This window comes from Acomys minous, assembly GCF_964271855.1.
Source record: "Acomys minous genome assembly, chromosome: 3".
Taxonomy (NCBI): Eukaryota; Metazoa; Chordata; class Mammalia; order Rodentia; family Muridae; genus Acomys; species Acomys minous.
In genome coordinates, this window is record NC_140485.1 from 83,195,826 (window position 1) to 83,222,667 (window position 26,842).

General features: G+C 45.0%; 2 protein-coding genes across 8 annotated transcripts in view; one reads left to right on the plus strand and one right to left on the minus strand.

The window, feature by feature from the left end:
- LOC311594381 (targeting protein for Xklp2) overlaps positions 1-23,792 on the plus strand; it is a 39,403-nt gene extending 15,611 nt beyond the window's left edge. For 4 of the 7 annotated variants that reach the window (XM_084775997.1, XM_084775996.1, XM_084775994.1 and 1 more), the window contains 14 exons: positions 1,653-1,779; positions 2,725-2,856; positions 3,758-3,883; positions 8,047-8,168; positions 8,924-9,075; positions 11,603-11,771; positions 14,512-14,650; positions 15,710-15,926; positions 18,172-18,267; positions 19,235-19,411; positions 20,387-20,533; positions 21,273-21,384; positions 21,929-22,116; positions 23,373-23,792. In XM_084775997.1, coding sequence (XP_084632123.1) covers positions 1,653-1,779; positions 2,725-2,856; positions 3,758-3,883; positions 8,047-8,168; positions 8,924-9,075; positions 11,603-11,771; positions 14,512-14,650; positions 15,710-15,926; positions 18,172-18,267; positions 19,235-19,411; positions 20,387-20,533; positions 21,273-21,384; positions 21,929-22,116; positions 23,373-23,480 — 2,012 coding nt within the window. In that variant the 3' untranslated portion in view covers positions 23,481-23,792. The remainder of the gene's footprint in view (positions 1-1,652; positions 1,780-2,724; positions 2,857-3,757; positions 3,884-8,046; positions 8,169-8,923; positions 9,076-11,602; positions 11,772-14,511; positions 14,651-15,709; positions 15,927-18,171; positions 18,268-19,234; positions 19,412-20,386; positions 20,534-21,272; positions 21,385-21,928; positions 22,117-23,372) is intronic. The other 3 variants (XM_084775995.1, XM_084775999.1, XM_084776000.1) reach the window with 3 other exon arrangements.
- The window catches only part of LOC311594402 (targeting protein for Xklp2-like), a 42,901-nt gene continuing 34,899 nt past the window's right edge, over positions 18,841-26,842 (minus strand). Inside the window, exon 6 of the mRNA XM_084776053.1 lies at positions 18,841-18,996. Coding sequence (XP_084632179.1) covers positions 18,979-18,996 — 18 coding nt within the window. The 3' untranslated portion in view covers positions 18,841-18,978. The remainder of the gene's footprint in view (positions 18,997-26,842) is intronic.

Sequence of the window (26,842 nt, forward strand, 5' to 3'; positions counted from 1 at the left end):
GTCCTTAGTTTATGAGTTTTAAAAACAAATTTTCTTCCTTTTTCCGGGGGGGGGGGGTTCAAGACAGGGTTCCTTTGTGTATCCCCGGCTGTCCTGGACTCTCTTTGTAGACCAGGCTGGCCTCGAACTCACAGAGATCCACCTGCCTCTGCCTCCCAAGGGCTGGGATTAGAGGCGTGGGCTTTATGTTTTCTTTTTAAACTACTGAATCTATTCGTGCTGCCATTGTGTGCGTCAGTGTAGGGTCATCTACTGGAGCAGCCCTGAAGAAAAGTGACGTTCCCTCTCCTGGCAGCTGTTGGCTGCCAGGGGTGGACTTCATGACCTACTTCTTCCTCTATGCTGAGGCTTCGTCTGGCTTGATCTTGGTCTTGGTCTGGTGCATAAAATCCTAGCTACTAGGAGTTCATGTGTGCAGCTGCTCTGTCCTATCTGCACAGATGTGGTCTCACTGTAGTCTTCCACTGCCTCTGGCTCTTACCCCTTATTCTGTGTTGATCCCTGAGCCTTTGAGGCAGTGGTGTGAGGCCCCGTTTTAGATCTGAACAGTCTACAATCTCTTGTTCTCTACACATTGACCAGTTTTGAGTCTCTGCTAGTTGCCATCTATTGCAAAAAAGAAGCCTCTCTGAGTTTTGGGTGAGGCATTAACCTATGGGTGTAAAGACAAGTACCTAGGGGCCAGTTAAATACTATGTCCACTTAGCAGAATAGTAGTAGTGGTAGGCTCTCCCCAAGCCTCCCTAGCCACAGGTTTTTGGACCTGCTAATGGTGCCAGGTATGAATTCCATTTTCTGGATGGGCTTTAAGTGCAATCAGAAAGTGGCTGGTTATTCTCCTAACATTTCTGTCACTGTTGCAGTGGTGGGCGTGTCTTGCCAGGGCAATTGTTACTGCAGCTGGCAGGGTTCACACTGCTTCCCCTTCAGCACTGGGAAAGCCAGCCAGTAGGGTTGGGGCTCCCAGGTTGATACCAGCTCGATTTTCTCCGTGTTCTATGACTCAAGTGTGTGGTGTCTTTAGGGTCTCAGTGTCAAGTTCAGGGGGCTGGGGGGGGGTGGCGCAGGGCTCAGAGCTAAGAGCAGTGGCAATAGCCTGGAGTATGGTTTTGCACGGGACCTACAGGAAACCCACTGACAAAAGCATGAGAAGAGATAATGTAGATGTGGCTCTGTACGTTCAATCTGATATCTTATGGTGTCTGGAGAGACACTGTCCCCTGCTACAGGGGAACTCCATTTAAACTTTTCAATTTTTAAAATTTTATTTTATGTCTCTGGGTATTGTACATCCTGCCTGCAAAAGCCAGAAGAAGATGTCAGCTTGCTTGGAACTGAAGTTACAGACAGTTATGAGTTGTCATGTGGGTGCTGGAAATGTAAGCCAGGTGTCTGGAAGAGCAGCTAGTGGTTTTAACTGTTGAGTATCGCCCTAGCCCTACCATTTAACCTTTTTTTTCTTTTTGAGACAGGGTTTCTCTGCAATACCCTGGCTGTCCTGGAACTTGCTCTGTATAACAGGCTGGCCTTGAACTCCTCTGCCTCCTGAGTGCTGGGATTAATGACTTGCATCACCACCGCCTAGCTAAACTTTTAATTAGTATTTTAGAACACTTCTACAGAAGTCTGACTAGGTTTTTGGTCTCTCATAGTTGAGAACACTTACTATAAAGAGACAGAAAAGGAAAATCTTCAGAAACAATCCATTCCATCAAATGACTGCTCTTCTCTGAATGCTAAGGGAACTGTATCAAGAAATACTCCTGTCCAGCCTCAGAGGTAAGAGTGGGGCCACAGCAGTGGGTGTTCCTGGTGCTGCTCAAACGGTAGAGGAACTCCCCGGCCTTGTGTGGTGGGGCTGTGGACTCCTATGTTCAGTCAGTGATTCTGGATTGTAGCTTGCCACTTTACTTTATAGGTAGGTGCTTTAGACACTGAATTGCTTGCTCAAACTTGTTCATTCCTTTTTTGTGTGTTGATATTGTTTTATTTTTAGTTTTTTGAGACAGAGTTTCTCTGTGTAGCCCTGGCTGTCCTGGAATCACTGCTTTGTTTCCTGGTCATGGGCCTTTTTTGCTATTATTCTATTTCCCTTTTTCTGTGTTTATATTTTATCTTATCCCTCCCACTCTGTGTTCTTTCCCTCCTCCCTGGGGAAGTAAGTCTTGGTTCCTTGTCCTTGCTGGGCAGGTCTTCTACACTCATCTATACCCAGTCCTCAGTCACAGATATTTTAGTGTTTTATTTTAAAAACTGAGGCAGGTCCTCACTGTGTAGCCAAGAACTAACCTCAAACTCTACCTCTTTTTGTTCGAGTTTTTCGAGACAAGGTGGAACTCATTCTCTTGAACTCCAGATCTGCCTGCCCCTGTAGGGCGTGCCACCATGCTTGGCCCTTCACTCCTAAACGCTAGGATTAGAGGCATGTACCACACCCTGGGTTCTTTAGCTTTCCTGAATGCTGAGAGGATAATATGTTTAGTCTGTTTTGTTGGTGTTTTAAAAAGTCAGTTTTATTGGTCTAAATTATAAACCATCAGCATATTTGAATATCAGACTTTTATGGTCGTAAGTGACAAATTTTCACAAACATTAGATTACTAGAAATGGAAAATAGATGTTTTATTGTCCTTGTAGTTGACATACTGTTACTGTCTGGAGAATATTTGCATATCTCTAGTGAATGCATTCATCAGAAGATACGTTGTATCAATTCCACCATAGGCGATCTGTTAGACTTTCTGCTCAGAAGGAGTTGGAGCAGAAGGAAAAAAACCATGTTGGCCTTGTTGAAATGAAAGCAAAGAGATGCGCCACTTCTGATGGTGACGGCCTGCCTAACAAGAGGATGAAGGTGTAAGTAGAACAGGCTGCTTCCTGTTGTCTTGCGACTCCCTCCTGTGTGCTGGGTTTCTCTCCTGAATTGGGAGTCAGGATTTATACAGTAAAACTACCAGGGCATCCATCTGCAGTCGGCTTGGTGTCCCTGTAGATTGGGAAACTCCAAGGCCATACATAGCTTTGGTCAGGGGAGCTGTTAGCTGTGTCCCTTCTGGAAGGTGCTCAGATCTTGTTTACAGGTTTGTCGTGAAGTGCCCTCCTGTGGTAGCGACCGCCCAGACTGTGTGGCCATGCTTATTACTGTTTTTTAACTGGAATGTGTTTCACTGCAAGGAATGCTTTTAATGTGTCTAAATAATGTGTGTCCTGCACAGAGGTCAAGACTAGCCTGCTGCTGGCTTTGGTTGGCTCTTAGCTTCTTTTTTTTACTTTGCTTAAGCTTCATTATCAGATGGTAACTGCAGTTATCTTTAGACCTATCCATGCCCAAGAGAGTATATTGTAAGGGATGCAGGCTAGCATTCATTCAGGAAAGTGAGGCCTTCCGTAGAGCCTGTGTCTTACATTTTATCTTAGTTGTTGGGGTTGTCACTTGAATCTCTCAGTTGCAGCAGAGGCTGCTGAAGCAAGAACAATACTTATTTGTAGCTGGGTCCACTGCTGCTGCTCCCGAAGGAACAGCTGGCGTAGCTATCAGGAAGGCTGTCCACTGCCTTCTGTATTTGAGTGAGGAGAGAATTACTGTATATCCTGAAACACCACTGGGTGCCTGGCCAGCCTGCGTGGCTGACCTGCTGGAGCACTTCTGTGCGTGAGCTGATGATGCCACTGAAGAACCCTGTGGTTCAGTCATCTTGTTAGCCCCCAAAATGAGGGTGAAAATTGAAATTTATTTTCTGTTCATTTTGAACTCAAGTGCTCATAAAAAGAAACCGGAGGAAGAGGAAGAAGGCAGTGTTCCAGCTACTTCAAGAAAGGGTGAAGGAGAAGGCCTGGAGAAAGCCAAGGGCAGGCATGCTGTGTCTGCTGCCCCACCTGCAAGGTAAATTCCTCCCCAGAGTAAGCCTCCGAGTAAGTACAATATGTTAGAAATAGGTCTGTCATCAAGCCAGTCGGCACATAACCATCTGGGAAACTCTTAAAAGTTGCCTGTGACCTGAAGGGTACGGAGATGGTAAGCAGGGAGCACAGACGCTAGTTTAAAATCCACACACAGCACAGGATGAGTGCAGGCTCTCACCACCTCGGCGTACAGGCCTCCTTGCGCTTCTTTGCCTTTACCCAGTAAGTGTACCTGATCTTAGCCAGTAATCAACTGTGGGGTGTCGTTTATTCACTTGCCAAGAGATGATTTCAAGTTTTTCTGAACAGTCTTATTTATGCTTTAGTAGATAATGGTTTATATTTATTGCCAGAGCCAGACATAGTTGTGCACTCCTTTAATCCCAGAACTCTGGAGGCAGAGGCAGGTGTATCTATCGATGTGAGTGTGAGGCCAGCCTGGTCTACAAAGTGATTCCAGGACAGCCAGGGCTACACAAAGAAATCCTGTCTCGAAAAACAAAACAAAACAAAAAAGATATCTAGCTGGGTGTGGTGGCACACTCCTGTAATCCCAGCACTCGGGAGGCAGAGGCAGGTGGGTCCCTGTGAGTTCGAGGCCAGCCTGGTCTACAAAGTAAGTCCAGGACAGCCAAGGCTACACAGAGAAACTCTGTCTGGAAATTCCTCCCTCCCAAAAATACTTATCGCCAATTTTATATCTGAAATTAAATAGCAAAAAGCTTTTCAATGCCATCCTTGTTTGTTTTTGTAGCATAGGCTGATCTTGCACGAGCCTAGGATGACCTTGAGCTTGTGTTTGTTTTGCCTCCACCTCCCTGGTGCTGAGAGTTTGGCTCTGTAGCACCCCAGCTGGTGTGTGTGGCACAGGAATTTAAATTAAGCTTTGCACATGGTAGTAAATGCTGCCTACAAAGCTTCATGCCGAGCCCGCATCTGCCTCCTCATAACTTTAAATTGCTTCATATCTAATTGATACAACATATAAGCCTCAAATTATTTTCTATTCATCTTTTGGTTTTTTTGAGCCAGGGTTTCTCTGTGTGGCTTTGCTCTCTGTACAGCAGGCTGGCCTCAAACTCATATCTGTCTGCTTCTGCCTTCCAGGTGCTGGGATTAAAGGCATGTGCCTCCAAACCCAACTCTATTTTTAAGTTTTGTAAATTGACTACTTATAATATTTTATGTGGTACAATGTTATAATCTAAAAGCAATGGTGGAATAGTCAAACCAAACTATTATGCCCAAAACCTTAGACTTTTTTTTGTTTTGTTTTGTTTTTTTGTTTTTTGGTGACAGGGTTTCTCTGGGTCACTCTGGCTGTCCTGGACTCACTTTGTAGACCAAGTTGTCCTGGAATTCTGGCATGTGTCACCATGCCCGGTTTAGATTTTTTTTTTAATGATTTTTTTATTATTAGGTATAGTGCTCTGCCTGCATGTACAGCTACATGCCAGAAGAGGGCATCAGATTACATTATAGATGGTGTATGCCATCTTGTGGTTGCTGAGAATTGAACTCAGGACCTTTGGAAAAGTAGTCAGTGCTCTTAACTTCTGAGCCATCTCTCCAGCCCTCAAACAGTCCTTGTTTTTATTTTATTTTATTTTTTTGTTTTTTAATTTAATTTAATTTAATTTTTTTGAGACCCAGTTTCTTGTGTAGTCTTGGCTGTCGTGGACTCATTCTGTAGACCAGGCTGGCCTTGAACTCACAGAGATCTGTCTGCCTCTCCCTCCCGAGTGCTAGAATTACTGGCGTGAGCCATCATACCTGCCTGCTGCTGCTGCTGCTTTTTTTTTTTAAACTTTACATCTTGTTTGTAGCCCCCTCCCTCCCTCATCCCCTCTCATCCCGCTGTCCTCAGAAAGGGGGAGCCCTCTTCCCCTATTGTCTGACCTAAGCCTATCAAATCTCATTTGGACTTCCTGCATCTTCTTCTGTGCCAGGGGGCACAGAGTACTTGTCAGCGGCAGCCCCTACTCCTCATATGTGGGACCACCAGGAGACTGTGCTGCCTGTCTACTACACCTGAGCAGAGGGTCTATGTCCTCACCATGCATGGTCTTTTTTAAAAGATTTATTTATTTATGCATGTAAGTGTTTTTCTGATGTACCACATTTGTTTGGGTACTATGGAGGCCAGAATAGGGTGTCAGCTCCCCTGGAACTGAAGTTAAGGATGGTTGTGAGCTTCCATGTAGATGCTAGGACCTGAACCCATGTGCTCTGCATGGCAGTAAACACTCTTAACTGCTGAGCCTAGTCCCTGTGTCTCAGATTCTTAACATTGTTTTATATTGTGAAGACTGAAGAATCATCATCGTAGTTTTAATATATTATTTCTGTGTTCACTATGCTGTCCAATAGACCTCTAAAATTCCTCTAGTTTTTTATTTTTATTTTTATTTTATTTTATTTTATTTATTTGTTTTATTTATTTATTTATTTTTATATTTTAAAGGTTTATTTATTAAATATACAGTGTTTGCCTGCAGGCCAGAGGAGGGCACCAGATCATATTATTATAGATGGTTGTGAGCCACAATGTGGTTGCTGGGAATTGAACTCAGGATCAGAAGAGCAGACAGTGCTCTTAACCTCTGAGCCATCTCTCCAGACCTCCTTTAGTTTTTTAAACTTTTAAAAATTATTTTATTCACATTATATCATGATTGTAATCCCCTCTCTCTTATCTTCCTGTTCCCACCCTCCCTCCCTCTTCTGCCCTCTTCCCCTCCCCTAGACCCCTGACAGGTGGGGTCCTCCTCCCCACCTGCTGACCACAGCCTATCAGGTCATCTGGATAGCCTGCATCCACAGACCTCTCTGCCACGGGGCAGTGTTCACGTCTCCGGCACCAGAGTTCGTGTCAGAGGCAGTCCCCTGCTCCCTCCACCCCTTCTCCATGTGGAGAATGAGCTGTGTATTAGCTATGTCTTCCTCTAGTTTTATTGAAATTTTTTTTCTTGGTTTGGCACAGACTGGTCTTGAACTTGCTATGAGGATGAGGATGGCCTTAAATTCTTGGCCTGCCTACTTTTGACTCCCAGATGCTAAGGTTACAGGCATGTCGAACTTTACCATATGTCAGGCATTTCAGAAGCGTCTACATAACAGTTATAGTCTATGAGCATGAATATTTATATTCCTTAATTTCAGTGGAGAAAATAGGTTCTGATAGGCTAAATCTTTTAGTTGAGTTCATAGGTAGATAATAAAATGAAATGCTAGACCTGAGATGTCTGAATCTTCAATGACTTGATTTCTGTCTGCTGTTATATTTATTTTAGAGTAAGTCCTGTTTCTCCAATGAGAGATAAGAAGGTGTGGTAGCCTGGGGGTTTAGCCTAGTTCAGCATGGTAGGAAAGCATTGCACCCTGTGCTGCAGCCTCATCTGATTTCCTGAATTCTGCTTTGGAGATTTTGTTTTGCTGCTGCTCCTTCCTTCTCTCTCTCTCTCTCTCTCTCTCTCTCTCTCTCTCATCTTTTTCTCCTACATTGCTGGGCCTAGAACTGGCTAGGTAAGTCAGGCTGTCTTCTGATTGCAGTCCTCTGGCCTTAGTCTCACATGTGTTGGAATTCTAAATGTGGCTTTTCTGTTTTTTTAGATTAGTTTTTCATGTATCATAAAAGTTGATCATTGGAGGCCGGGCATGGTGGCCCACGCCTTTAATCCCAGCACTCAGGAGGCAGAAGCAGGCCAAAAAACAAAAAAAAAGTTGATCATTGGTGTGGTCAAATATGTGAGTCTTTTGTGGTGTCTAGTGTCTTGTGTAATTTTAGCGATTGTTTTCTGAAAATGTTTAATGTCTTAGTGTAAAATACCCATCTTTTGTTTATTTTGTGTTTTGAGACAGGGTTTCTCTGTGTAGCCTTGGTTGGCCTGGATTCACTTTGCAGACCAGGCTGGCCTCAAACTCACAGAGATCCATCTGCCTCTGCTTCTCCAGTACTGGGATTAGAGGTGTACGTCACCACGCCTTTTCATAATGTTACCTAATTAAGCCAACATGTGTTGTTGGTAGATAAACCTTTTGGTTTTGATAGATCATAGGTTATACATACAGTCTACTCAGTAGCATTGGTCTTTGGATTACTGAATGCTTCTTTTCCTTCTCTCTTGCTGTTTCTGTTTCCAGGCAGAAGGTTCTAAAGAGTACTGAAGAACAGGAGTTGGAAAAAAGACTGAAAATGCAGCAGGAGGTGGTGGAGATGCGGAGAAAGAATGAAGAATTCAAGAAGCTTTCTCTAGCAGGGCCAGGTCACTTGAGTCTTAACTATGAGGGCTTCTTGGAAAAAACAAACAAAAAAGGGGCTGGAGAGGTGGCTCAGCGCTTAAGAGCACTGGCTGCTCTTCCAGAGGTTCTGAGTTTAATTCCCAGCAAACACACAGTGGCTCACAACCATCTGTAATGGAATCTGATGCTCTCTTCTGGTGTGCAGGAAAACAGAGGACACATATACATAAAAATAAATCCTAAACAAACAAAAAAGAACCTCCATCAAATTCAGTTGCAGTTAGAAGGAAAAGGATAACTGAGTGAAGAGCTCAGACTTGCTGTGTTCTGGCATAGCGGTGTTGGTGGCACCAAAGCTAAAGAGTCCTGCTTACTGGATGGAAAAGTACCTTGGAGTTTATAGAGCCCCCTCTTAGAGAGTTTGAGTTGAATTTTGCTTTTAAAGTCAGTCTACAGCGTCCGTAGGGGTTGGATTTTCAGTGGTATGGAATGTTTGACTAGAATTTGTATGGCCCTGGGTTCCATCTCTTAACACCACTTTAAAAAAAAAAAAAGGTGAGGTCATGACTATCAAAGCTATGACTATCTCCTATCCTAGCAGGAGGGTTCATTTTCCTTACCTAGTTTGCATCTGAACAAAGGCCTTCAAACCCAATAGAACTCAGACATAAAACCTAGATCCACAGTAACAGAAATACAGAAAGGATTACAGTTGCAAAGGGACTCACTGATGTTCTCTGTTCTTAATGTTAACTGTGTGCTTTACTCTGTTCCTCAGTGCAACCTGTGAAGAAACCTGTGAGCCAGGTCACCAAAACAGTTGACTTTCACTTCCTCACAGATGAGCGAGTCAAACAACATCCCAAGAACCAGGAAGAGTATAAGGAAGTGAATTTCATGTCAGAACTGCGAAAGCATCCCTCATCTCCTGTAAGTCGACAGGCAACGGTATTATTACTAATTCAGTAGGACTCAGCTGTAGCCTGGTGAGCATTATTTACACTAGGATGGTTGAGGGAAGCTTACTCCTTGAATCAAGATAGATACAAATTCCTTATGAACTCTGTGACTGCCAACAAGTCACTCCTTTGGGAATGCATGTTACCAAGTTGTGTAAAGATTAACATGGGACACAAAGCACATAAAGTTATGTGTGGCAAATTTGTAGAGGCCTTTTCCCGCACCTCAGGCTCAGGGCAGAAACAGATGGGAAAGTCCGGCCTCGCGGCCTCGCCTCAAACAAAAGACAGCGGTGACTACAAATGCTTCTGGTGGAGCCCTGCTAATGAACGGGACACATTATGAGAGGTCTGCGCCAAGCCCACTGCATCAGGGAGTTCACTCCTAGGACTGTCAGAAGGTACACACGAGCTCACCAACAGGAGCTAACCGAGGATGACTACAGTAGAAATGCTAGCACGGGTGAGGGAAAGCTCAGGAGGCCTCAAGCCTAACAGAAAACTCCTAGGAATAAGGAATGCTGACAACTGCAGAAATGGTCTTCCCAGAAGAACACACCAATACAGCAGGTCAGCCTTGGAAAACACACACACACACACACACACACACACACACACACACACACACACACACACACACACACACACACCAGTATACAGACTGCCTTAATCAGGGTTTCTATTGCTGTGATGAAACACCATGACCAAAGATATGTGGGGAGGAAAGGATTTATTTGGATTACACTTCCACATTGCTTCAAGGAAGTCAGCAACTAACCAAAACAGGACAGGATCCTAGAGGCAGGAGCTGATGCTGAGGCCATAGAGGGGCACTGCTTACTGGCTTGTTTCCCCCATGACCTGCTCAGCCTGCTTTTCTATAGAATCCAGGACCTTTCTCTGTGTAGCCTTGGCTGTCCCGGGCTTGCCTTGTAGACGAGGCTGTCCTCAAATTCAGAGTATCTGCCTGCCTCTGACTCTTCCTTTGGGTTTAAAGGGATGCACCACCACCATTTGTCTTTTTTTTTTTAATTTAAATAGACACTCTTACCTTAGAGCCTGGTTTTGTTTTTGTTTTTGTTTTTAAAGACAGGGTCTCAGTCGAGGCTTGCCTTAAGCTTGCTGTGTAGCTGAGGATAACCTTGAACTCCTGATCCTCCTGCCTCCACCTCCCCAGTAATGGGATGGTGAGCTGGCACTACCACTCCTGACGTCAGGCAAAGTTTTATTTCCTTTTTATTATTTATGGTTAGACCTAAGTGTCTGGTGAGTGTATGCCATGTGTCTGTGGGTGATGGTGGAGGCCAGAGAGGGCGTTGGATCTTCACCTGGACAGCTGGGAGTTAGAGGTAGTTCTGAGCCACCTGATGTGGGTGCTGAGAATTGAACTCAGGTCTTCTGGAAGAAGAGCAGGTATTCTTAACCACTGAGCCTCCTCTCCAGGCCCTCCTCCTTTTATTTACTTGTTTATTTTATGTGTATGTGTGTTTTGTCGCTGTGAATGCCTATAGATCATGCGTGTGTCCCGTTCATTAGCAGGGCTCCACCAGAAGCAATGATGGTCCCAAGTCAACATTCTAGGACTAGTGAGCTGCTCGCATTCATAGTCACCATTGCCTTTTATTGAGATGAGGCTGGACACTGGCTGGTCTGGGTCAGCCTTAAACCCTGAATTTGGTGCTGCCGCTTTAGAAATGATGTCCTTGAGTTTTGCTTCTGTTCCGATCAGTTTAATTAATGATCCAGCCAGGCATAATGGAGCAAGCCTTTAATCTTAGCACTTGGGAAGGCAGAGGCAGATAGATCTCTTGTGAGTTCAAGGCTGCTTGGTCTAAATAGTGAGTTCCAAGTCAGCCAGGGCTACACAGAGAGACCTGTCTAAAACAACTCATGAAAAATAGATTAAAAAATTAATGATACTCAGTGAAGAAGGCTGTTGCATCAGTCAGTTTGAGGTTATGCATGGAGAGAAGTTAGGCTTCTGTCTGACCTGGAATAGCAGCCCCAGCAGCCCATGGGGTGTGTGTGTGTGTGTGTGTGTGTGTGTGTGTGTGTGTGTGTGTGTGTGTGTGTGTGTGTGTGTTACCCTTTTCTTTCTCCTCCCTTTGTTTTTTCTTTTTCCAAGACAGGGTTTCTCTGTGTAGCTTTAGCTGTCCTGGACTCCCTTTGTAGACCAGGCTGGCCTCGAACTCACAGAGATCTGCCTGCCTCTGCCTCCCGAGTGCTCGGATTACAGGACCTGCACTACTGTGCTATTTCCCCCCCCCCCCTTGACTTTTAAGAACACTTACTCTTGATGGGTTCCAAACATTTATATACTTGGGGGAAACTGCATATGTACTATGGCCAAACAATCTCCTAAGTGCTATATTTTTCAAAAAGAGAAAAATGATAAAGGATTGGTAAACTAGCTGTGAGGATTCCGGTCGAGCACCTGTGTGAGCACGTGGCTTGCGGTAGATCTCACTTAAGTTGCTGAACAACTTCTCTCTTCACAGGCCCGAGTGACTAAAGGATGTACTATCGTTAAGCCTTTCAATCTGTCCAAAGGAAAGAAAAGAACATTTGATGAAGCGGCGTCTACATATGTGCCCATTGCACAGCAGGTTGAAGCTTTCCACAGACGAACCCCTAATAGATATCACCTGAGGAACAAGAAGGAGGAGAGTAAGTTTCCTACCAGCACCTCACTGACTGGAGCCGCTTCCACAGTCACTGGCACAGCAAGAGGGATTGTTGTTTGTTTCTTTGTTCTTGTTTTTTCTCTATTTAAAAAAAAAAGATTTATTTATTATGTCTTGCATGTACGCTTATAGGGCAGAAAAGGGCATTAGATTACGTTACAGATGGCTGTGAGCTACCATGTGGTTGCTGGGAATTGAACTCAGGACCTCTGGAAGAGCAGTCAGTGCTCTTAACCTCTCAGCCATCTCTCTAGCTCCCTCCAACCCCCCCCCCCTTTTTTTTTTTTTACTTTCAAGTCAGGGTTTCTCTGTGTAGCCTTGACTGTCCTAGACTCATTTTGTAGACCAGGCTGGCCTCAAGCTCACAGAGATCCACCTGTTTCTGCCTCCCCAAGTGTTGGGATTACATTCATGCACCATCACACCTGGTTGAAAGAGTCAATGCTGACAAGTTTGTATAGATTTGAAGGTGAACAGATGAAAGGATTTCAATTGTTTTTGTTTTTACAAAAACAAGTTCTGCAAGAAGGTAAAGTCTAAAGACTCAAAACAATGTAAAACCAAGCTATCAGGAGAATATGGCTAAGCAGCATTGTTTTAAATGAGAATCCCAGATCGTTCTATTTTACCAATAAAGACACAGGAACCAGATGCTGGGTGAAAAACCTGCTAGCGCAGAAAGGCAGAGAAAGCACCCAGCTCACGTCCCGATGGAGAAGGCCCAAAAGTCTCACCAGCTCAGTTGACAACCCAGGAAGAAAAGGTCAAAAACCCCAAGGCTTGCTAGCTCAGAGTCCAAAAAGCCAAAGGCCAAGGTGCTAGGGCGCTAGAGACTAAGAGCCTGAGAACTAAAGCTAAAATCCCGAGAGTGGAAAATGCCAAAGACCCCTTCTGCTCTCTAATTCCAGTCAGCTGGCTTTAACTTTATTAAATCCTGTGTCCAGGAAGATCTTGGATTGAAGGTGTGTGCTAGGACTCAGCCACGCCAAACAAAAGATAGGTTTTTACAGTTCACAATCTGAGGGACCATACAGGGATCAAATACAATCTGAGGGATCAATCACATTGAGATAAAATATTCTGTAACAAAGCTGGGTTGGTTGTGCATGCTTGTAACCTTAGCATTTGGGAGGTAAGGGTTCGTATCTACAAATTTTCTATTATGCATTGTTTCTCACTTTTTTAAGGTGGCCACATGAGTTGCTTTAAATGCAGTTTTTCTCTTCTTACTGCAGTGCTGGTGATTCAGCTAGGCAAGCACTCCACTGCTGTGCTGCTGTGTTCTCCTTAAATACCATTTCTTGGTTTTGGGTTTTGTTTTTTGAGACAGGGTTTCCCTGTGTAGCCTTGGCTGTCCTGGGCTCACTTTGTAGCCCAGGCTGGCCTGGAACTTACAAAGATCCGCCTGCCTCTGCCTCCTGAGTTCTGGGATTAAAGGTGTGTGCTACCGCGCCCTACTGAAATACGGTATTTATAATATTGCTATTATATTCTAATATTTTATATTATGAACATAGTGAATTTTTTAATCCTCATGGAATTAAGTTCCCACCTAGCCAAGGTTTCATAATCAGACTCTGTTTAAAAAGAGAAGCCAGTGAATGAATTAGATTTGTTCTAAGTAATTATGAAAATTCATAAGGTTGTTATTGACCAGGGAAAACAATACCTCCTGTAAGTGTTTGTAATGCTCTAAATCAGTGGTTCTAACCCTTGGGACCCCTTTTGGGGTCAAACGGCCCTTTCACTGGGTTCACCTAAGACCATTGGAAAACACATTACAATTCGTAAGAGTAGCAAAATTACAGTTATGAAGTAGCAACAAAAATAAATTTATGGTTGGGGTCACCATGACGTGAGGACTGTATTAAAGGGTCACAGCGTTAGGAAGGCTGAGAACTACTGCTCTAATGATGTGTTGGCATGGTTGTTTTCTCTCTGTCTGCCTCTTGACTTTCTCTAACTTTCCCCAGTCGACTATCTGACTTTCCTTTTTTTTTTTTTTTTTCTTCCTCTCTTTGGTGTAGTTCGATAGTGAGGTCGCTTTGGAAGTTGAAATGTAGTATAAACTGGCCATAAACTGATCCTTCTGCCTCAGCTTCCTAAATGCTCGGACTGCAGATGTGATCCACCATGCTGACATTTCCATCTCACTTGCTGTGTGTAGTGGCCTGGATGCTTTGATACAGATGTTTTTTGTGAAACTCATAAAGTTGGGAGTTACTCAGTAAAGGTCTGATAATAAAAACATAGTGAACAAGAAGTAAAACAGTTGCTGTTGTCAATGGAAAGGGCTGTGGAGTGGCAAGGGCCCTTCAGACAGAGTGCAGAGATGGCAGAAGAATTTGTCTAAAAACTATCCTTCAGTAAGAGTGATAGAGAGCTGGGCGGTGGTGGCGCACGCCTTTAATTCCAGCACTTGGGAGGCAGAGGCAGGTGGATCACTGTGAGTTCGAGGCCAGTCTAGTCTACTGAGTGAGTCCAATACAGCAAAGACTACACAGAAACCCTGTCTTGAAAAACAAAAACAAAAAACAAAAACAAAAACAAAAAAAGAAAAAAGGAGGAAGGGAGGGAATATTTGTCAGGTTGATTGGCATAAGCTGAGTTGATCCTACAAAGCCAGGTTCTCTGGTTCATCCATTTCTATCTAGTTGACTCAGCACTTCCACGTGACCTGTATCTTGGGGAACTAAGCAGATGTCTGCAATTTTGTTTTACAGACTTGTTACCCTCCAGATCTGCGACCAAGATGAACCGAGATCCCCAGACTCCTGTACTGCAAACCAAATACCGTGCAAGGCCTGTGACGTGCAAAAGTGCAGCAGAGCAGGAGGCTGAGGAGCTTGAGAAACTGCAACAGTAGGTCCCTGCTCACTTTCAGTCCCACGGGGACAGTGGTGGCTGTTTTCCTTCCCATGAAATGTGTGGCATGCAGTGACTCCGTAGGCTGTGTTCCTGCCTCTCTGACTGAGAGTGGGACCATGGAGGTGCCCTGGAGCATCATCTGATAAACACCCAATTCAGTGCAATGTAATGGGGGTAGCAGAGCCTCACTTTGGATTCTAATTGAGGATAAGGTTAGTCTAGGTAGACCACACCTTTGCCTGATTATCAAAGCACCTGCAGCTTGACTCTCGGGAGAAGCTGGAACTTAATGTAGTCAGCACTGAAGCTCATCTCCCTGCACCGGCCATGATCGTTATGGTACTGGGGTGAAACCCAGGACCCATGTGCACGTAGGACAAACACTGTGCTGTTGTTTTCAAGTAGAGCCTCACTGAGTGGCTTGGGCTGGCTGTGTAGCTCAGGTGTGTCTTGATTATGTTAGTCTCTTGCCTTGGCCTGGATCTCTGGGATTACAGACCTAGGTCGTCAGCCTGCAGGGGTTCATGTATTCCTAGCGAGCCTCAAAATTGCTATTAGCCAAAGGTGACTTTTTCATTTTATGTTTATGGGAGTTTTGCTTGCATGTAATGTTTTCTTATCACTGACATGCCTGGGGCCCATGGAAGCCAGGGGAGGCTTTCTGTCCTGTGGAGCTGGAGTTACAGATGGTTGTTAGTCACCATGTGGATCCTGGGAATTGAGCCTTGTCTGGAGTAGCAGCCAGTACTCTTAACCTAAGACATCTCTCCAGCCCCAAATTTGAATTTCTGGTCCTCCTCTCTCTGCCTGCTGAGTGCTAGGATTACAGGCACCTGCCTCCATGGAGCCCAGCCCCAGACCCAGCCCCAGCAGGGTTTCGACGATGTCATTTACTCTTTTTTCAGGAGGTGAAGAACATGGCTGTGGAGAGGATGGATTTTGTGTACATGGTGGACCATCTTACTGCTTATTTATAGGTTCTGTTCTACTTTGTGCAGATTTTATCTGATTTAAAAGCATTTTGTATTTATTACTTAAATTTCTTTGTTACAGATACAAATTCAAAGCACAGGAATTTGATCCCAGGATTTTTGAAGGTGGCCCCATCTTGCCCAAGACGCTGCCCGTTAAGCCGCCTACTCAGCCTATTGGTTTTGATTTGGAAATTGAGAAACGAATTCGGGAGCGAGAGGCAAAGAAAAAACCAGAGGATGAACACTTCGAATTTCATTCCAGACCTTGCCCCACTAAGATCTTGGAAGATGTTGTGGTAAGAATACTTGAGGTGTCCTGAGGTGACCCAGAAGTGTTCAGGTTGATGCTGTGACCAGGACACCAGCGCATTGGGCTGCGGATGACAAAGAGATGCAGCAGGAGTGGATTTGCTCTTAGACTGTATGTAGGTCTAGTGAGAGAGGCAATGTATGGCTAAAATGCAGACTGATCGGAACATGTGTGCTGAAAAGAGATGCAGTTTAAAGGGCTTCACATGATGGTTCACTGCCATCCATAACTCTTCTGACCCGCTCTGCTGCCAGGCATGCCATGGTGCACATACATACATATATACATGCAGGCAAACATGCATACACTTAAAAAAAGAATCCTTAAAAATGCAGCAGAGCCGGGCGTGGTGGCGCACACCTTTAATCCCAGCACTCGGGAGGCAGAGGCAGGTGGATCACTGTGAGCTTGAGGCCAGCCTGACCTACAAAGCGAGTCTAGGACAGCCAAGGCTACACAGAGAAACCGTGTCTCAAAAAACCAAAAAAATGTGCAGCAGAATGAGCCTCCCTGCTGTGGGAATCCTCTAGAGGGACCTGTTACCCTCAGGGGAGAGACTGTCTGTCTGTCTTCATGATAGCACATCTTCATGTTTAAAGGTTAATTTGTTTGTATCTTACTGTGTTTTGATACTGATTCACATTAGCTCAAGCTGGCCTACAACTTGCTGTGTGGCTGACTTTTTGTTCGCCCTCCCAGGTGCTGTAATTGTAGGTGTGTGCCTCCAGGCCTGGCTTCAATTTGCTTTTACAAGCTAGTCCCAAATGTGTTATAACTAACACTTTTTTTAAAACCATGTTTCCTAAGTTGTTCAAGATACAGAGGCAAAAGTAATTTTGAAAAATTACAAGTAGATATCAGCCAGGCGTGGTGGCACAGGTTTTTAATCCCAGCACTCATGAGGCAGTCTGAGTTGAAGGCCACCTTGATCTCCCCCCACCCCCCCACCCCCGAATTGATGTATTATGTATACAGTGCTCTGCCTGCAGGTACACCTGCATGCCAGAAGAGGGCATCAGATCACATTATAGATGGTTGTGAGCCACCATGTGGTTGCTGGGAGTTGAACTCAGGACCTCAGGAAGAACAGTCAGTGCTCTTAATCTCTGAGCCATCTCTCCAGTGCCCCCCCCCCCTTTTATTTTTATTTTTTTACTTCAGCTTGGTCTTTATAATGAGATTCTGTCTTTAAAAAATAAAACTAGAGTAAATAATCAAACGAGTATTTTATATGCCCCATAAAGTAGCTTTGAAAAACCCAGAGGTAGGAGTATAGAGCACTTGTCTAGCATGTGGGTGCTCTGGGTTCAGTCCTGGTTATCACATAAACCAGGATTTATGGACATCTGTAATCCCAGTATTCGAAGGGATTTAAGGTCATCTCCAGCTATTTAGGGAGCTTAAGGCCATCCTTGGCTAGAGACTCTATGGGCGGGGCCACTGTAAGACTGAAGCCTGTGCTGAGTGGTTGCGGTATTACTGAGTCGACAGGCTCCCACAGGAGCCTCTGAATCCAAGGTATAAGCCGTCCTGTATTCAGTTAGCTAACATTTACTGATGGCCTTAAATGAATAAGATCTCCCTGGGTACTGGAGATTCATGGACTGAAATAACACCAGCTTTACAGCACATACAGACAAGGCACAGGAGGGGAGCTTCTGACTTAAGCACAGTGAGGTTTAACAGGTACCATCAACTACAATTTTGAGTTCTCTTTCTGTGAATTCAGCTAACTATGGATGGAAGAGATAACATTTGTACTGATCATATGCAGGCTTCTTTCCTTGGCTAATATTCCCTACATAATATGATAAGTGCACTCAACACATTTTCGTCGTGTTAAGAATTATGAACAATATGCTAATGACATGAAATATATGGAAAGGTGTGCATAGGTTACATGTAAACACTACACTATTTTGTTTAAGGGATTTACACATTTCTCAGTTGGTTTCCTTGAGTGGGGCTTCTTCTAGAGTCCTGGCAGTGCTGGCAGTGGAGGCTTCTGTTGTCTTGGCACAGATCGTGTGCATGTGCGCGTGTGACGTTTATATGAGTGTTAGTCCTTGCGTGCTCATGTGGAGATCACAGGACAACTTTGAGTCAGGCTTGTTTGGCAAGTGGCCCCTCATCCAGCTTTTATCTTCCTGACTTTTTAGTATTTTTTAGCTTCCCAGTTTTTAGTATTTCAGTTAGACATGGGATGTCTAATTGAGTTGTGTTCTTTCTAGGGTGTTCCTGAAAAGAAAGTAATTCCAGCTACTGTCCCCAAGTCACCAGTTTTTGCATTGAAGAACAGGATCCGAGTGCCCACCAGAGAAGATGAGGTGACTCCCCCAGGGAGAGGGGGCCCCTTTTTTCCTTCTATATGACCACTCTGAGTCTTTACACTTAATGGGGCCCAGAGGCAGTCAGCTCTTGTCTGTAAGCCTGACACGGGTGTCTGATCATCTGCCTTGTCCCTCTAGCGCACTGTAGTGGGTGGGGCTTGGCGTTCGGTGATAGTGGGTTACAGCTATGAGAAGAGCAGGAAAGTTGAGCATTAGAGATTCGTCTGTAGAGCGTTGAGATCATGCTGTCCTTGTAACATGGTCAAGAGTTCCCTGAATTATTGTCACTGTTAGTAAAGGACCTTTAAAATTCATACCAAGCAGTTACACTGTATTGTCCTTAACACCCAAGGGTCACAAAGGTGACTAAAGGTGATGATTCATAGAACGGTAAAATGTGAACTGTCATTGATCATGCTAGCTTCTTATTACATCTTCCATTTTATCTATAAATATCCAGAGTTAGGGTAATTTTATAGCAGATCTCAGCATAAACCTTTTTATAGGTTCAGTTGTAACTAAAATACATGGTAATCTTATGTTACTAGTTTGAACTCAAACAACTTACTTGGTCCTATTCTGGGTTTGGCAACCATTAATTCCAGTCACATGTTGGAGTGGAGTCTGGAGTCTGAGTCAGAGTCTAAGGTGTAAGCATGCTTACTTAGCACCTTTCTTCTGATCTTCATTTTATCTCTCTGACCTCACTTAGCTATCCCAGCATTCCTGTGAGAAATTTGAGATTTTTACAGAGTAATTGTGATAGTCATTTACCAAATGCTGTTACATTGCTTTGATCCATGATGCGGCTGCTGAATTGACATTGTCTGTCCTCGAAAGAAAAGGAAGCTAGGCCACCCAGGGCTGTGGACTTGTATTAATTAGTGGATTTTCCCACATTCTGAAGAGGGTGAGCTGGGGCCAAAGGAGGAGTCTTGCTTCTAACCCATAGTTTCTCTCTTAGGAAGAGGATAAACCAGTAGTGATAAGAGCTCAACCTGTACCTCATTATGGAGTGCCTTATAAGCCCCACATCCCAGGGGCAAGAAATGTGGAGGTATGCCCCTTCTCCTTTGACACCCGAGACAAAGAACGCCAGCTGCAGAAGGAAAAGAAAATAAAAGAAATGCAGAAGGGGGAGGTAGGTGTCTCACCTGTGTAATTTGCAGAATACAATTCTCTGATTCCTCAAAGGGAACCTCTCCCCCCACCCCCCCACCCCCGTTTGTTTGCTTGTTTATTTGTTTGTTTTGAGCAGTATCTGCGGTCGTCATCCTGCCTCTGCCTTCCCCTTGCAGGTACTGGGATTACAGGCATGTATCACCACACCTCACCCAGGGAACTTTTTATATAAAGATACCATATATTTAAATATATAAAAACACTTTTGAATTTAAAAAGTATATGTATACATACTTTTTATATAAAATTACTATTAAAATCAATGCTTTTCACTGATTCTTGCAAGACCCCCCCCCCTATAAAATATTTATTGTGCAAGAAATTAAGTAATCTGTCTGGCACAAGGACGCTAGTGACCGCCAGTTTGGAATATTAGGAGGAAAGCTTAGGTTTTCTTTTGGGTCTAAAAAAAGGTCCGTTGCTTCTCTGCTAGGCTGTGCTGCTTTGAACGTTGACTTACTCGTCCTGTCTTTCGGGTTCATACACATATTAAGGAGTAAATATTGCTTTGTGTGTGTCTCCGTTTGCTTTCTGTTGCTGTGATAAAACCGGAAAGCATCTTGGGGGGAAAAAAAAAGGCTTGTTTGGCCATGTTTTTTCAGTTGAAGTTTATTCTTCCAAGATAACCCTGGCTTGTGTCAAATTGACAAAATGCCCACCAGCGTACTTGCTCAGAGACTGTTTTCGTCTCATTTGGTTTGGGGACATTGTCTCACCACGTAGTCTAGGCAGGTGTGCTGAACTCCTGGGATCTGGGCTAGAGGTGTGCGTTGCTGTGTCTGGCAAGAGTTCTTTATAGTTTCCTGTTACTCAGAGACTTGAAGGTGGGGAGGCCCTGAAGCTGTCAACAGGATCTGACATCCTCTGTGGGATAGGTTTCCTGTCCATTGATAAAAGGCCCTTATGTTGTTCTTACTCTTATATGCTCCATTAGGTGCCCAAGTTCAAGGCACTTCCTCTGCCCCATTTTGACACTGTTAACCTGCCAGAGAAAAAGGTAAAGACTGTGACTCAGGCTGTGCCTTTCTCCTTGGAGACAGACAAAAGAGGAGCCTACAAGGCCAAGATGTGGAAATGCCAGGTAGGAATGGGGAGCAGCTGGTTGGCTGGTTGGTTGAGGGCGTGGGTAGGTGAGTGGGCGGGCCTTTAGGTAGATTCTATACTGAAATCATCTGGGATGACAGATTTGATTATTTTAATATATTCTATGTAAACCAGGAGTCACATCAGTTTTATGTAAAAGGTCAGCTAATAGTTATTTTAGGTTTTATAGGTTACATAGGACGTCTGTCAGGCATTCCCCTCCTTTGCCCCTGTATGCATAGTTGACCCTTTGGGCATGTAAAGCCTATTGGTAATTCAAGGTGCATTTGGCCAGCAGGCTGAAGTTTGTTCATGCCTGCTTTAGCAGTCAGGTGGGGACTGTGAGACTCCTTCTCAGTCAGGAGTTTCTGTAGGGTCTCACCTGGTTAAGTTAGTGCTTTGGTAGAAAACAGGATGGGAGAATTGATTCTCAATAAAATAGGTTGGTTTTTCAACATGGTATGTGTTATAGTTGCCCATAATAGGTGATTAGAGACAAATGGTTGGTTATAGGTTGGTATAATTGGCATCTAACTTTGCCACCATCACTGTTCTCTGTTTAACCTCAAAACAAAAGTAAGCAGGATGTAATGGAGCCTCGGAGGCTAACTACTCGTTTGTAAGAAGTAGCGGATGGAGAGTGCCGTCTTCTCAGGCAGGCAGTCCAGGATGTGTGTCGTGGCTGCAGTAGCCGGGACACACTGTGTGTGGCTGGCTGACAGACTTTCTTCTAACAGCTGGAGGAAGAGCTGAAGCAGCAGAAGAAAGCAGCTTGCTTCAAGGCTCACCCAAACACCGTCATCTTCCAAGAGCCCTTTGTTCCCAAGAAAGAGAAGAAGTCAGCTGCTGGTAGTGTTCTGTGTGCTCGTGCGGGTGGGACAGAGTGCCACGCTTTCCGGGACGTACTTAGGACTCAGCTAGGGGAGAACAGCGCTGTGTCAACAAGAGATGCTTTATCTGAGGGCATGGTAGCTTTCCTCCCTCAGGCCCAGTCTTTTGTCGCCTTTGCTGGACCCCTAGCTCCCTTTGTGTTAAGTCTGTGGGGCAGACTGATAGAACAGGAACCGAGGCCGATGCAGCTGACCACACCCAAGGGGGAGCAAGTGGATGAGGGAGGGTGCCGTTGGGCAGTGTGGCAGGAGGTTGGGACTCTTCCTTCTGACTCCAAGTCCCTGTGTAGGAGAGTGTAGCTGCCCCACCACCCGCGGCTCTTAGACTAAATGATTTCCAGAGGCCTTTCCGACTTCTCAGCATTCTGAGTCCGTGGCGCGGCCTCGCTCCATCTTCTTCCTCGGCAGCTTCTGGTTGCTAGCCATGTCTTTCGGGTTGGCCTATTCCTAGGGCCTTATGAGTACAGCACATGCGTCAATATTGTCTTTGTTTCTGTACTCAGAGAACCTTTCTGGTTCTCTAGATCAGGAACCTTTTCAGCTGGCCACTGAGAAGAGAGCCAAGGAACGGCAGGAGTTGGAAAAGAAAATGGCTGAAATGGAGGCCTGGAAAATGCAGCAGTTGGAGGAAGCGAGGCAACAAAAGGAGGAACAGCAGAAGGAGGAGCTAGCCAGGCTTCGCAGAGAGCTGGTAACTGACCGGGCTGCATGCGCGCGCACAGCCCTGTTGTCTCTCTTCTGGTTTCTGGTGGGGCTGGGACGATCTATTCTGCATCTGCACTGACAGGGGGTGTGAGTGAGCAAACAGTGCAATGTCTCATAGGTTCACTTCAAAAATCAGCCGCCGTTTGTCCGTGGTTATTTTCTGCCCAGGTACCTGCCTACTGAGTTTGTTCCCAGTTTAAATCTGTGTCTTACAGCTGTCCTCAGTGTAGGCCAGTGGCAGTACCCTACAGCACAGTTAATCAGTGCTGATTATCACTGTTAGGTCGGCTCACTCTAGGGCTAATCTTACACTCTTCAGAAGGATGGGCGGCACCTGCTTCCCAGCAGCCCTTCTTGATAATTGCTTTTGCCTTTTGTTTTGGTCTGTGATTTTGTTGAGTACTAAACGTCAATCAAACAAGCTTAAAATTTCACTCTGGCTATTTTAAAAAGTATTTTTAAATTTTTGTTTTTTTAGATATGAGCATTTTGAGTGCATACATGTCTGTGTACTACGTGCATGCAGTGCCCATGGGAACCAGAAAATGGTGTCAGATCCCATTTTAAAAAGAAATTATTATTTAAGCTAGGCATAGTGGCACATTCCTTTAATCCCAGCACTCAGGGAGGCAGAGGTAGGCGATAACTGTGAGTTCGAGGCCAGCCTTGTGTGCAAAGTGAATCTAGGATAGCCAAGGCTACACAGAGAAACCCTGTCTCAAAAAAAAAAACCATTGATTTTTAACTTTTTAAAGATGTAATATTTTATGCATATGAGTGCTTTGCTTGAGTGTACCTAATGCCCTCACATCAGAGGAGGGGCCACATGCCCTGGGGCTGGAGTTACAGAGTTGTGAGCCACCATGTAGGTGGTGAGAATTGAACCTGGGTCCTCTGGAGGAGCAGTCAGGGCTCTTATCCGCTGAGCCATCTCTCTAGCCTCTGGCACAAAATTTTAACTTGTAGCTTTTGTCTGCTACAGTTAAGCAAGGCCCTGTTTCTCCCTAGTAAGTTATGCTGGGGATAAGTTTGACATTCTTAGTGAGGGGCCCAGTGAGCAACAGTAGAAACCTGTTTGGGCATCACACTTCTCCATTTTACTGTGCCCTTCTTCCCCTTAAGTTTGTAATTGGGATCTATAAACCTTTCCAACCATTTTCCTCTAAAAGACAAAAGGAAAGACTGAGCACATCGGTCTGTGGCATCCACCGAAGTGATGACTTTGCTTTTCTTTCACTGCAGGTGCACAAGGCAAACCCAATCCGCAAGTACCCAGCAGTGGAGGTGAAATCGAGTGAACTTCCCCTGACCGTCCCTGTGTCTCCCAAATTTTCCACGCGATTCCAGTAGAAGCTGCTCTCTGCGTCACATGAGAGAGAACCTTTCTCAGACGCGTATGTGGCAACGTGCCTGAGAGCTGGGGATGCCAGGTTTTTTGAAAATCATTTTACACAGAGACTTTTGGAGCTAATGAGACACGACTCATTTAGGCTTTAATCGGACTTTTTGGAGTTATTTCTTTCAGACACTAGTTGCCTTTACTAGAATTTCAGGTTTTGTTCTGGCACAGCTTTCACTTTCCACCTGGTCTCCCACCACCACCCCTTCTATATATGTATTTTAACCATAAAATAAAGTCTGTGGTTTTAGTCACAGTACAAATGAGAAGCAGCCCCAGGCTGTGGGATTCGATCTTTGTTCTGTGAGGCAGGGACCCTTCTTATGGCACTAAGGAAGACAACTGCATGGACCCGGACAGCGTACAGAGGCGCTGCTGAAGCCCGGTCTGTACTCTTGCTGCTGACAATAGAAAGGCTCAGCCTACATTTTCCAACCTGACTTGAAATAACCTTTTTTTAAAAGGTCACAAGACTTTATTTGGGCTCACTATTTTCTGGGAATGCAGTGCATCCTCCCGATGGCGAGGTGACACAGTTCAGTCTGTGACAAATAGCACAATTCGGACTGGCAGTTAAGCCTGGTCTATAACCTTCGAGGGCCTGTCCCTGTTGGCTTATGTACCCAAGCTGAGCCTCACTGGTCTAAATTGTACAACCTCCCAAAGCAGTGCCTGGCTTTTCGAGTGCTTTTGTTTGAATGTGTAGTGCGGGTGCCCTGAGAGACCAAAGATCCCTTGGAGCTGGAGCTGCGCACACGTGAGCTTCCTTGCCAGAGCCATCCTCCAGCCCTCTGAGTGCACTCTGCTGCTAGCAGATTGGATGTGGAGAGGAAGCTGAACAGAACAGGGCTCATCCTTGGGGTGCAGAAGATCCAGTTTTACCCCAGTCCTGGGGATTTTGTTGTCAATTCTTAGATCTTTCGTTTATTTCTGGCCACTTGGTATTTTCACTCCAAATGTCTTGATCCATTCTCCAGGCCTGCATTCTGCAGTTCTTCCTGCTATGTCAGCTGCCAGGGGTAGCACATCAGGCACGTCCCCATGATCCTAAAAGGACTGGTTGGTTTATTGGGGTGACCTGGCTGCTCACAGGGATATAAATAACTTTTGCAAGTGAGCACCAGTGCCGCCACCTGGGCATTCTGAGGGAGGTGGAGAGGCCCCGCCCATCTTGTTTCCTCATCCCTTCAGGCTGTATCCTAGACAGTTTTGTCTTTCCAAGGTAACTTGGAAGTTTTTCTGAACAAAGAACATACCCAGAGATGAAACTTCATACGTTTTCAGCTGGGCTTGGTGGTGCGTGCCTTTAACCCCAGCACCCAGGCAGACTCAGCTCCATCTCTGAGTTCAAGGCCAAGGTGAGACCCTGTTTCAAGAAAAGTAAATAAAATTTTCTACATTTGGGCATTTTATACATGTGCATACTTTCCACTGAATTTTGTTTTGTTTTGTTTTTCGAGACAGGGTTTTCCTGTGTAGCCTTGGCTGTCCTGGACTCACTTTGTAGGCCTCGAACTCACAGTGATCCACCTGCCTCTGCCTCCCCAGTGCTGGGATTAAAGGTGTATGCCACCACACCCTGCTCCTTTCCACTGAATTTTAACTTTTGTAAAAAAAAAAAAAAAAAAAGACATTGTAATTTTAGTTGTGTGTGTGAGTGAAGGTGCCTGCGTGGGCTGGAGGTGTCAGATCGCTGTGGGGATGGACTTACAGGAACAACTCCTGTCCTCTGCAAAGCAGTCAACGCCGCAGCAAAGGAGCCAGAGCCGCAGCCCGAGTTTCCTGTTCGTTGCTGTCTTCATGCCTTTTACCTCTCTAGTTTATATCTAAACACATATTTTGTAATATAAACTTGAAAAAAATAATTTACTGGACTTTACTAGGAAACCTGGCTAACTAACATTTTGCTGGACAATTTTGTAAAATCCCCACCATTTGACTCTGGGTTGCTGAAATTGCACAGTTTGGGGAGTGCATCTCCTGACAGTCACACCTGCGCTGTGGCTTCCCGTCCTATACTTGTACCTTCAGCCTTCCTTCCGCCCACCGCCTGGCTTTGCTCTGTCTGTTGGCTACCATTTTGGTTGCTGTTTGATTCCTTTCAGGTTCTTTTCCATGGAGTTTTCTGTCCCTGGGAAATAGAGCTGAGGGGCGGGCAGCTTGGGGTCGGTGTTGCTTGCTATAGCATTTCAGAGAGGAGACTGAATACACACAATTGTACAGTGAGATGGGCTGTGACTCAACCCACAGCTCAGTACCGAGGAGCACAGCGCTTGGAACTGAAGCTACTGCTTTTCAAGGCGGGTTATCTTGTTTTAAAATAAGTGCAACAGTAGGACTGCTCTTTGTCCACAAAATACTAATACATGCTGCATAGCCACGTAGCTGTCTTTCTTCACCTCCTGTTCTTTAGAAATAAGCTGTGTGATTGAAGTGTTTTTGTGTGAGCATTCAGCGATCAAGCATTGCATTCAGTCCCGTGTGTGTGTGTGTGTGTGTAAATTAAGTTATACTGCATTAATTTTTGTTTTTATTTTTTAAGACAGGGCCTTTATTTATAGCCCTGGCCGTCCTTGAACTTGCTCTGCAGACCAGGCTGGCCTTCAACTCAGACATATGCCTGCTTCTGCCTCCCAAGTGCTGGGATTAAATGTGTGTACCTCCAGGTTTACTGCATTAATTTAAAATTTTTTAGTTTAGAAAGCCTCTACATGCTGTGCATATGGTTCAAAGCTGTGAAGGTAGCAAGGTAACCCATCTGCTCAAGGGTGCCTGGTTTCTTGTACTCCTCCCCTGCTGCTCTATACACACACACACACACACACACACACACACACACACACACACGTTCCCACCTCTGCCTTTATTTTTATATACACATCGCATCCTCTGCTCCTTACTCTTTTCACTGCCTGTGGCTTTGAGTGGCTGAACACCTGCCCTACCCTGAGCTTGTCCTGGCTTCCGGAGCATGAAGGCTCATGGGAATCTAGCAAGGTGGCTGTCGGGAAGCCCAGGGGCAGGTCAGCAGCTGTTCTTGGCTTGGCTTTGTTGAGCCTCAGGGACTTGCTCATTATTAGCTGGACAGCCTGCTTGCACCTTCGTTTCCTGTTAGAGAAATTTAACCTGCTTTTTGACCTCACTGTGTAGCTCAGGCTGGCCTTGAACTCATGATCCTGCCTTAACCTCCCAAGGTCTAGGATTACTAGTGCGTACCTCCGGGCTACCTCCAGCATTACTCTTTTCAATTTCGTAGAAGCCTCTGGGGGAAGTTTCTCAATGCTGACAGTAGCAGTTAAAAAAGCTGTGAGCC